At 43.7% G+C, this 12,150-nt stretch overlaps 1 protein-coding gene across 1 annotated transcript in view; it reads left to right on the forward strand.

Moving 5' to 3' along the window:
- SDC2 (syndecan 2) overlaps nucleotides 1-12,150 on the forward strand; it is a 110,637-nt gene that overhangs the window by 95,646 nt on the left and 2,841 nt on the right. The window contains exons 3-4 of the mRNA XM_054590296.1: nucleotides 5,762-5,895; nucleotides 11,454-11,586. Coding sequence (XP_054446271.1) covers nucleotides 5,762-5,895; nucleotides 11,454-11,586 — 267 coding nt within the window. The remainder of the gene's footprint in view (nucleotides 1-5,761; nucleotides 5,896-11,453; nucleotides 11,587-12,150) is intronic.

The raw sequence follows: 12,150 nt of genomic DNA on the forward strand, positions 1-12,150 counted from the left end.
GACTCCTGCACATGTCCGTGGTCAGCTGCAGGCTGGGTATGCAGCTTTGCTGACCTTGGCTGGACTCTGTCATATATCTGAAGCAGCTGGGCAGACTTGGCTCTGGTCCACATTGTCTCTCATCCACTAGCAGGTCAGCCATTTGTTCCCAGGGCAGAGGCAGAGATCCCAAGAGAGCAGAAATGTGCAAAGCCCCTGAGCGCCTAGGCTTAGAACTAGCACAGCATCACTACCCCGTCTTATTGGCCAAAGCAAGTCACAAGGTTTGCTTTCCTTTCATTACTCCGCCTTGTAATGAAAGGAGCTACAAAGTCACATTGCAGAGGGTGCGGATACAAGGGGAAATAAATGATTCTGGCCATTTTTGCAATCTACCGTACCTAGTAAATGTGTCACCTCTGCCGGGAATGGTGCCCAAGAAGCTGAGAAAGAGCATGTGCATATATTTAATCAATGATCAAGTCAGGAAATTGTGGTCAGCAGCATGTTAGGGAAGTCTTATCTAGGACCTTTCTTGCTTTAAATTTTCATTGTAAATTCAACGGATAGTAAAAGTTATGTTGCACGTAGATGTCCAACAATCAGATTGGCCTGGGCTTGAGAATGACCCAGAACAAGTGAAAATCAACGGTACCTTTGGTAGCGATCTAGCTGTGCACGAGTCAGTGCTCTAAGTTAGAAAATGGCAAGTCTGAAAAAGACGAGAGAGGTGGCGGCTGACCTAGTAATGGTGAGCTTACAGTGCAATCCTAATGTAAAAATAGCCCTAGTTATTCTCAGAAGAGTGATACATATTGCACACACAGACTGAGTGTGAAAAGAGTGGTTCTCCATAGCCCACAACTCTATTCATATAGTTCACTTGCGGTACCTCTTTTTTTTCTCTTAGCACCTCAAAAGTGCTTTGTAACTGTCATCTTCAAAATGCCCCAGGAAATAATAAATATGGGAACTTTTCTGTCCCCGTTCTACAGATCTTAGAATCCAAGAGCTGTTGGAGATCTGTAGCTGTTGTCCAAGTCACTTGGATGATTTCTGCCAAGATTGTCCTTAAGTTTAACATAAGAAAGCAGGTAACACAGCCCTGCTCCTCTGCTATCCCACCTCTCCTCATTGGGGTGAAAGAGGTCTGGAGTGGGTTGTTTGAAATCGTGAACCCACTAATCAGATAGATTGAGTTGAGGCTTCAGTGTGGGCTGGCATGGCTTCTTGACCCCAGCCGGGGACAGATGATTGTTGTAAAGAAGTTCACCATTCGGACTTTGGAAAGCATTGCCCTGAGGATGTTATTTCTCAGCCTAAAAAATAGAAGTTGTAGCTAAAATGTGTAGAGCACATACTGTGGTCAGGCACTGTCCCTATCCTTATAACATCTCCGTAAGGGCATTTCTAATACCGTCTCCATTTTTCCCAGGAAGCAACCTGAGGCACAGAGAGATTAAGCAACTGGCGTCAGGTCACAGTGTTAGAACATAATGGAGCTGGCATATGGGCCAGGGAGCGGGGCTTGAGGCTGTGTCCTCTTTCACTCCTTTGCTGGGCTGCCCCCTCATGTCATAGAACCCCACTCTAGAATCAGGACACCCTGCCTTGCTGATGGCCAGTCCCTGGGTTTGGCCAGTGTCATCTCTGTTTCACTCCTATCGAGACGTCCTGTGGGAAAGCAAATGCACTGGAGGAAAATGGCCAAAGGCCCAGAGGGTACTATCTAGGGGGAGACTTAGGATGGGCATTAGCGACTATGAAAACTTCGCCCATTCACTTAAACATTTCATAGACATTTGCTATGTACCAGGCACTTTACCATGTTCCTGGGACACAGGGATGAGAAAGACTTGGTTGCTGTCCTCAACGAACCAAGAGCCTGATGAAAGAAATGTAGAAATGGGAAAACATAATTGTAACCCCGTGTCATGGGCGACATAACATAGCAGAGTGCAGTACGTCAAACATTTAAGGGTTAAATGTAGAGCTCTGGTTAAAGAGGACGGACTGAACACACACATCACCTTTCAATACCCAACTAAACTGACAGTAAAGAAATCGGGTCTAAATTCACAAGGACAAACAAAACCATAGGCAAGACAAAAGCCCGTGTTTTGGAAGCTGGAAATCAGCCGGGCTAGAAGTGATGGACTTGGCAGATACCAGACGGCTGAGTGAGCCAAGAGCGGGGGTGGGGCGGGGCGCCAAGAGGCAACCCCCTTAACACCGCAGATCTCCCCCGGGGCCCAGGAATTTGTGGCACTAGAGGGAGGGTGGAAGTGATACTAAACTGAGGACAACTGACTGAAATTCTGTTTAAGCGTCAGGCAAAGGAAAACTGTGATGAGTATAAACTGTAGAGTAGTAGTCAAGAGCAAAGACGAGAGCCAGAGTGCCTGGGCGAACATCCCCGTTGCACCCTGTACCTGCTACGTCCTTGGTAGATTGTACATGTCAGTGCTCTGTGCCTCAGCCTCCTCACATGAGAAATGGGGAAAAGAGTAGTATCCACCACCCTGGGTTACCGAGTTAATGTACGTAAAGTGTTTACAACAATGCCTAGCACATAATAAATACTAAATAAATGTTGACCATTTAAAAAAGAAGCAGCAGCAGCAGCAAGCAGATTTTCTGATTCCTTCCCACCATGAGGCAGCAAAGTGGCTCATGCTCCCAACCTCAGAAGAAAACTGGAGGTTTATTACCTGGAGAGAACAGAACAGAGGGTCTTTGGCCTGGGAGTGTACCAGACAGAGATGGAGCTGGGGTACGATACTGGAAACAGGGAGAACAAGTCCCTAGACTAAGAGTCATTAAGTGCTGAGCTATTCCTAGTTGTCGCCTCCCTATCAGTTCTGGAACACTGACAGTCTGGCCTTTACGCTCTCTGGGGAATTGGTTCACCTCAAAAGAAACAACTCCATGGTACTTGAATTGGGCGCTCTCCAGCAAACACACAGCTCTGTCTTGACTCATGATACCCACATCTGACAAACCTCTTCCGCGTGCCCAGAACTTCTCGTCAGCATTTCGGTGTTTCCTTCTTAGCTGTGTAAAGACAACCAAGGCTCCCTGGACGTTTATGAAAAAATTTATAATATGAAAGACAGAGACCTCTCCGTACCTCAAAATTGGGAGAGGACAGAAACTCAGATCATGAAGAGAAGTTACAAATGTATTCCATTTGGAGAGAGAGGAAGATGCTTGAATGGTGAAATAAGAAGAGCATATACTGTAGAAAAGCAGCCTTCTGAGAGCTGGAAAGAGTCCTTGGAGAGTGGAAATAGTGTGTCAGAAATGAAAAACCTCATTAGAAGATGAGAAGATACAGAGGATATTTATTCACGTAGTTATTCAACAAGTATTTGTTAACCACATAGGGGAACAGATACCGGTTTGGGAATATGCCAGTAAATAAAATGTAACAACGCTTTCTCTGGCAGTGGAATAATTTTATTTATTCCTGTCTGTATGTCCAAGTTTCTATCTTTCATGGGTGAAAATGTATTTTTTAACGTGTTCTTTTTAAAAGTAGAAGAAAATGTTGTTTCGTTTGGTTTTTAAGAGGAGATTCAACGGTAGTGGGATCTTAGAAACAGTTTCACAATGGAGTGAGGGCAGTGACAATATTGTGTCTGCGCAGAATAGTGTAAGCAGGAGTCTCCCAGGTGGGAACATCTGGGCGCTGGGCCGGAACATCTGGACTCTGGGTGGGAACCCCTGGGCTCTAGGTAGGATGTCTCAGGCAGAGGGAACAGTGAGAGCTGAAGGTCAGGGTTGAGGGAGATGTGGTCAAGGAGGCTGCCAAGTTTCTGGTTTCGGCAAGAGGGTCAGTGTTTTTGATAAAGATAATAAATACTGTAGAGGAGCTGCCTGAGGCAGATCAGTCATCTGTCTCTAACTTCATAAATGCTAGCCTGAGGGAATGTTCTACTTTACAAAACCACTTCTCCCTCACGACACGGTCCCCACCTCCTAGTTCGGTGATTCATAGTTGTAGCTATTGTGAACCAAGGGAGCCTTGAAAGCCCTTAAAATTTTTTATTTCTCCTTGAAAAGTTGTATGGAAGAAAATGATTCATTGTAGGAGGAGCAGATCAAGCATATTGTATGTAAAGCTTTGATGGAAAACCAGGTAAGCTGGTCTAAAAGAGCAATGCATTTCTGGAGCCCTTATTACTAACAATGTATTTACATAACATTTTATGTGTACAAAATGCTTTCAAATATATATGACATTTGAACCTCTGAGAATTAGTTATGGTTTTTCCCCATTTACAGATGAAGAAAGGAACACTCGAGCATTACTTGCCCAAGGTCATAGAGCTCATAAATGCCAGGACCTGTACTAGGTTTGTTGGTTTGCCTGTTTAGTGCCAAATCCCATATTTATTCCAATATACCCTGCCATTTCTTCCCTATATAGTGAGTGCACATGCTGAAATTAGAGGAAACAGTTGATATATGAAAATATTTAAAAAATGAACCATAGTCATAGCCATTGTACTGTTCCCAGCACCTTATCTCTGAATTTCTCAACTGCTTAGCACATTAACAGGATTCTGTGAAGAATTTGAGGTATTCATCATTTGTTTCTGCCTAAGGAAGCAGGTTAGTTTGAGTTACAGAGTTTGAGTTTGAGATTTCACAAATATGACAAATGATGATCTTAAAAAGAATGGTGTACGTACTTGAATGTCAGAAATTCTCCAATGTAAAAAAAAGAAAAAGAAAAAAAAGAAAAAGAAAAAACTAGTCCTGATGACAGTCAGGGGTTAGTGCTGAATCTTAAGGAAGTCTTGACATTTCGTGTCCAGGTCGAAGAGAATGAACCTGCAAAGGAGGCAGAGAGCCAAGAGGTGAGGGGAAAGCCAGTCACAGAGGCCCAGAGACAATGTAGCCAGAAGGAGATGGTGGCTGGACATCAGGAAGTGACCAGAGGTGCTAGGAGGTTCAGTGAGATGAGAACCACTCTAGAAAGGGCCATTGGATCTAGAAATGTGGAGGGCGTTGGCGACCTTACCCAAGCAGAACCAACAGTGGTGTGACAGGGACGATCTGACTAGAGGTAGAAGGGAGCAGATGGCAAGGGACGAATGCGTGAGGAGCCGCAGCACCACAGGGAGAGCCTGGCCATGCAGAGGGGACCAAGGGCAGCAGCCCCCTCAGATAAGGGGTCGCTGTGGGGCTGATCTCCTTTTTTTGGTTACTGTTTTGTTATGTTTTAAAATAGAAAAAGTAGCGTGTAGAAGGGAAGAGATCTCATTGAACAGGAACGATTGAACGTTGCAAATGAAAGAAGGGTTACTCGGGAATGTTCATGATAATAATATTTTTTTGAATTGCCAGGCTACACACAGACCCACTTTTAAATCACTTGTTCATCACAGTGAAGACTGCTGAATGCTTTATAAGGGAAAAGTGCCCCACCATAAAGATTATATGTATTTATTTTTAGAGAGAAGGGGTGGGAGGGAGAAAGAGAGGGAAAGAAGCATCAATGTGAACGATAGACATCGATCGGTTGCCTCTTGTACACTCCCAACTGGGAACCTGACCCACAACCCCAGCATGTGTCCTGACTGGGAATTTGGTCCTCAGAGCGACCCCAACCCACTGAGCCACACCAGTCAGGGCGAGACTGCTGAATTCTTGATGAGCAGGTATTTTGAAAGAGCATGGCACTGTCAGTGTCAACAAAACACAATATTGTCTGTTTATGTGGAAATCTGCTTCTTGATTCATGTACTCAGCCCATCTTTGCCTCTTTCTCCAGGAGCCAGTGAGGATGTGGAGAGTCCCGAGCTGACGACATCTCGGCCGCTTACAAAGATCCTGTTCACTAGTGCTGCTCCGAAAGTAGAAACCACCACGCTGAAGATGCAGAACAAGCTACCTGCTCAGACAAAGGTGTGTTTCGTTTTGCATTGCATTATCAGGTTACTGTAAATTTAATTATATGAAATAGTTCTTTTGAGAGGCCCTATTTAAAAATATGTAAGGACAAATGGTAGTTTTCTTACATTATTGTAAATGGCTTTTCCTTCCTCTTTATGCTTGTTTTGACTTTTACTCGCGGGCTGCTCCTTTTGTGCCTTAAGTAGACTTTGTGTTTTAGAGCAATTTTAGGTTATAGCAAAATTGAGCGGGAAGTACAGAGTGTCTTTTACCGCCTGGCCCCACCTATGTACTGCCTCCGCCACTATCAACAGCCTCCACCAGTGTGTACATTTGTTACAGTCAAGGGACCTACATCCGCATGTCATTAACACCCAAAGTCCGTAGTTTACATTCTTTGGGTTGTCACTCTTTGGATTCTGACAATTGTATAATGACGTGTATCCACTATTATAGGATCATACAGAACAGTTGTCCTGAAAGTCCTCTGTGCTCTGCCTGTTCTCCCCCCACTCAGACCCGGCACCCACTCATCTTTTCACTGTCTCCGTAGTTTCGCCTTTCCCTGGACGTTACGTAGCTGGAACCTTACAGTATGTATCCTTTTCAGATAGGCCTCTTTCACTTAGTAATATGCTTTTAAGGTTCTTCCATGTCTTTTCATGGCTTGATAGCTTATTCTAGGTCCTTTTATCGCCCAGGCCTAGCTTATATATGAATATTCTTAAAGGGTGTTCCTCCTTAAGGAACTCAGAGCCAAATTAAGAAACAACCCTTTTTGGCTTTTTTATTTGGCTCAAGCCAAGAAAATTTATTTTCATTTCATTAAGAATCTGTTCCAAGTTAAAACCATTGTGGACTTTACATATGCTGAAACCAGCTGTGAAATAAGGAGACTCCAGATACTAGTTGCAATAAGTTTTTCTCAGAGTCTCCACCAGCACAGTATCAGTAGTGTGTAAACTTTGATCTCTTTCAGTGATAATGATGAATCTGATTACATTTCTATATAGTATTCATTTTGAGAGCGGACTTATTAAGAAATAAGAACAGAGCAAAAGTACTAGCTAATGAAAACTGTAAGACTTGTGATTTTGACCTTATTAATGTTACATTGCAATTAGCTGGCCACCCACTACTAGGTAAGCTTTTTAAGTTGGAAAATGTATTAAAGTCTGAAGAAGGCCTAGGTTTCAAATCCTGGATCTGGTCAAATTTCTGAGCTTCTCTGAGCCTATTTCTCATGGGTCAATGAGAAGATTAAATGTGAGGGCAGGTTATATGGCCCCTGAGACCTGTGAACATTCTGTAAGGCTTAACTGAACTTGGTTAGAGCAGTTGAGACCAAGCCAATTTGCCAAATAAACATATGTAATAATTGCAGTAGTAGACTTTGTGGACAGTCCAGGACAGCATGCTGTTTTCAGAAACTAAGCAACACAGTGGCCCTTTTTGGAGCTCACCCATCTGTTGGTGCCCAGCTTGAGCAGCAGATAGGCTGTGGAAGGTTGTATTGTGCAGGCAGTGATACTCCTTCTCTGAAGTAAGAGGCACCCCTCTGCTGGCAGGAACAGAGGTGGGCTGCCGGCCCTTTCATTTTCTGCCCTTATCAGAGAGTTTTGGCCTTTCCCTCCTCTATCCACTCCCCCACCCTCTGTCCTCGGTCTTCGCAGTGACTATGAAGAGGATGGTGAATAACACAGCGGGAAGGGTGTCTGCAGATGGGGAGCAGCCAGGTCAGCCCTCTCCAGACTGGAGTGCTCTCTGCGGGATTAAGAAGGGTCAGTTACTGTTTGTGAGTAGCTGATCAACTTCACAGGTCAGGTGATAGAAAAGAAAGGAGAGGCTCTCTGACCACTGAGGCAGCCACACCTAGCATGGTCCATTGCAAGGTGGCTGCTATTAAGTTGAATGAATGAAAAAAAAGAAGGAAGAAGGTGAGAAATGCAAAGTAACAGGTGCAATGGATGGGAGGACAGTTGAACACCTCAGAACGGGTGTGGCACAGTTGTCCAGCATGGGTGTTGAACATGCATTTGGTTTTGCTACATTTTTATTTGAACCACTTGCCATGACTGAATCTCTAGAAGTCAGTGACCATGGAGACTCACTAGCTTGAGGTAAGAAACTCAGTTTTGGCTTTCAGTGATAAAATAGTGTCCTAAGACAAATCTTTGATGTAGAATTCTGGTCAGTTGACAACAATGGATTAAAAATTGATTTAACGTTTTAAAAATTGGCTCTCAGAAAGTAATTGTGTCAGATCAAGATAAAGAAGATAGATATTTGGCACATGAGCTCAGAAATTAAGGATGTCCAAACGTTTTAATATATTTCTATTCCTAGTATCATTTGTGTTCAATGTAGTAACAACAAATTTTATTCATTTATGGGAGATTTATTAAGGGCTATTCATTATGTGTCAAATACCATTCTAAGTACCGATAATTGATAATATTGACAATGAATAATAATAGTGATTACATTTTTATTTTGTAGTTACACAGCACAACTAAATTAAACATTGCCTCTAGGATACTACTAATGTAGACTTTGCTTTTGAATGAGTTTCGCAGCGGCATTAGTGTCACCGTTATAGATATTCTTTCTAGTTTGTTGTAAATTTATGTGGCAAAAAAACAAAAAGAACACAGTTAATTGTTCAAGCAGAACATTGCTCTTAATCTTTTCCTTCTATTACATTTCTGTGGTATTTAAACAAGCAGACATGGATGTGACAGATCTTTCACTGACTTCATTTAATCATCTGGGCTGCCTTTTGGTACTTTCATTTTGCACATACATACAAGAGTTAAAGTATTTCTGATTAATTCTGTACTACAGGAAGAATTTTTTTTTTTAGTGAAGCCCCTCCTTCCATACAATAAAACTTTCAGTTTAAAGAATGTGTGTCCTCTCTAGAGCACCTGGAGGCTGTGCTCTGCTGGACCATTCCTCAAAGGTCACAGTGACCCCACTTCTGTGGGGCTCTCCTGTCCCCACACTCGCACCCCTGGGATGCCTGCTGCCTCCTGGCTGCTGGACTGGAAGCTGAGTCAGGGGATATTGAAGTGTTAACTCTCTCAAATGATTCTAGGGACTCAAAAACCTGAGGGGACATTATGTAATTTTTCATGACAATGGGACATGTGGATGAAAGATGTAGTTAAGTTAAACTCAGCCTCTAATATCACAGTAGCTACTTATGTCTACCTCAAGTGCCACCAGAACTTGCTTACCTCCTTCCTTCCCTTCCCTTGTCACAAACCTGAGTATCCACCCATTTGAGTTTTCTGTTCCCTTTCCTAACCTCTAGGGGCAGTGCTAACGAGCCATGAAAATGTTCCTAGATTAGAGCCCGGACAATCCATTCTCTTATCTGTTGGGTTGTCCTTCTGACAGGCAGCGGGTCAGCAATGGGATTTCAGGAGAACAGAGAAAACCCAAGCAGAGGACACCAAGGAGCTTCCCCTCTTCTGCTTTATTTTCATACATGAAGGCAGGGGAAGACCCTTCATGCTTTCTCTTCTCACAATGGTGTGAGAGAACGTGAGATTTGGGGTGCGTTTTGTGCAGCTGTGAAATGATCATTTACCCATGGCCTCTCCTTTTTGTAAGTGAGAACATGTTGAGGTTTCAGTCACTAGAGGGTTACTCATGGCTTGGGAAAGGAAGACTTTATTACACTACACTATATCTTAGCCTCACTGGAAACCTAGTGCTTGGTTCAGCAAGGCGGGGACCCACTGACCTCACATACTCTGGAGTTCAAATGGATCCTCCTGGTCTAGTTGATGGTTCTTCCTAGAAATGCCCGTGACCATGAGGCACCCCAAGAAGGTGAGTCTTTTTAAGGTTATTTAACTGTCGAGTTGTAAGTAGCAGGCTGCCACTTTGGGTGAACCCCGGCTTTCAAAAAGCAATCAGCCGCTTCACTGGGCCGCAGCTCAGAGTCCTAATGAAGAGGGTTGGCTATTCTTAGGAAGAGCAGTAGAGCTAAAAAGGATTATTGTCTTCAGTAATAACCCAGTGCCACTGACAGTGTTTTCTATCCATACTATTGACAACAAGAACTTCAGGCTCATAGAGAATAAGCAACCCATGTAAACTGAGATTCTCTAACCCAGTAGTTTTCAGACTGTACAGTTGTTTGGAGAGCTTTATAAAAAAACAAACAACAACAACAAAAATCAGTGGTAGCTTTCCCACCCCAAACCCACTGAAACAGAATCTCTAGTGTATTTTGTTTTTAACTTTTTAGGTTTTGTTGTAACCGTAGGTCATTCACACAGGATGGACAGTGATGGAGCTGAGTGTTAGGAAGCCAACAGAGGATTTATGTGTCGATGTTGTAGACTGTAAAGTGCCTTGGGGTTTCAGAGAGGTGAAAGATGAGGGAGGGCTTTTTAAGGACAAATGGACAATGGAAGAAGTGGAAGATTTGGGCTGGAGTTGGGAGACATTCATGAACCAAGGCACAGATATTAGGGTCGATTTTGGTTAAGTGGCAATAGAGATGGCTGTGCAAGGTTTCCTTCTGGGCGTTAAGCTGGGGTGAGACTAGAGACCGTCCAGGATGTGCAGTTATGAGGTTGTTGCAAGAACCAGGGTGGGATGTGTTCCCCACCTGAACGAGGCAGAGGAAATGAGAATCCAAGGGAGGGATTTAGTTGGAGAGAATGGTGAAAGGCAAATTGGCAGGGCTGTGACACAGCAAACTGTGATATGGTTTGGAATGTGCAAAAATACTAACTCTGGGAGGAGGCCCAAAAGAATAGTTGGAAATAGAAAAGGACGTAGATTTGATTCAGTGCTGCAGCCAAGGGTTGGTGTCTTATGGGCTGCTGGGTGGATAATAACGCTGACCAGAGAGGAGGTTTCGAGAGATAGTATGTTAGATTTACACGTATAGGATTGTGGAATACCCAGGGGCCTGAGGGTGTTCTTCACTGGTTGAAAAAAACCGAGGTCCAGAAAAGTGGTGTGACTTAGTCAGGGTCACAACAAAGCTACTTGCAGAACGCAGGTCCCTGAAGCCCTACTCCAGGGTTCGCTGAATAGGGGAGAAGGCTTAAGTAGAAGAGAGGATCATACTCGGTAGGGTAAGGCTGGGGGCTGCTCCCCACAGAGTGGGGTTAGAAAGAGCCCTCAGACAGCACCTGGAAGGAGCGCCTAAAAGGAAGCCATCGCGGTGCCCTGTGTCACTAAGGAGAATTGGGACAGTGCCACTGGGCTGGAGCAGCCAGAAAAAGATGGTGGCCTGAAGTCAGGAGAGTGGTGAGAAAGGAGAGATCTTATGAAACAGCCATTAAAACCACCTAACCACGTCATTAGCATTGTTATGAACTCGTTATCTATCTTGCCTACACATGTGATGGCTGTTATACAAAACCATGAACTCCATGGGTTTATCACAGGACTCACCCATTTGGTAAAAACATCACACAAGCTGATTATCTCAGTTATCTCCTAAATTCATTGTTTGAGGGCAAAAAAGCAACTTGGAAATATACTTATCTTTTTAACACATTTGAAAAAATCTTTACAATCTTTCCCTTTGCTCCTACCAGTCACCTGAAGAAAATAAGGACAAAGATCACCACTCTGACTCAGAAAGAAAAATGGACCCAGCTGAAGAGGATACAAATGTATATACTGAGAAGCACCCAGACAATCTGTTTAAAAGAACAGAAGTCCTGGCAGGTGAGAAGTCTAGCCTGGTAAGGGGTAAGGTGAGAGGGTTCTTAAATAGGCCTCCCTGTTTGTCCGCGTGAGCTTCCGAGGCGTGGGCAAAGCTTGCTGAACGTCACCTTTCTACTGAAGGCCCCCTGGGGGTTGGGGGTCTCATTCCAGAATGAGCGGTAAGAGTTAGGCAAATGTATTTTCTGTCATCTCTCTCACCCTTGTCCTTGGACAGCCATGTCAGGGAGTTGGGGGTGGGAGAAGAGGAAAGTTAAGATTGTTCCAGAGCAGCTGGGCATGGGGGATGGCATGATGCGAGATCAATCAGTCTTGCTCCAAGTCATGCTGATTTCAAAATAAATTTAAGAGAAGGAGAAGTTCTTCATGGAGAAGGCCATCGACACAAGTAACACCCAGGGCATTAAAGATGTTTCTCTAATTAACTTATCTGATGAAAGTATTAACATTCCTTGTTAAAGGGGAAGATTTGCAAGATATAAGAACACTTAATCCTTAAAAGGATAATCCCAAATCCAAGTCTAGAAAAAAAAATTGCATGCTTTTTTCCTATTTACTCTTACAAAA

This window comes from Pteronotus mesoamericanus, unplaced genomic scaffold (genome assembly GCF_021234165.1).
Source record: "Pteronotus mesoamericanus isolate MK-2021 breed Mesoamerican mustached bat unplaced genomic scaffold, CSHL_Meso_final scaffold_174, whole genome shotgun sequence".
NCBI lineage: Eukaryota > Metazoa > Chordata > Mammalia > Chiroptera > Mormoopidae > Pteronotus > Pteronotus mesoamericanus.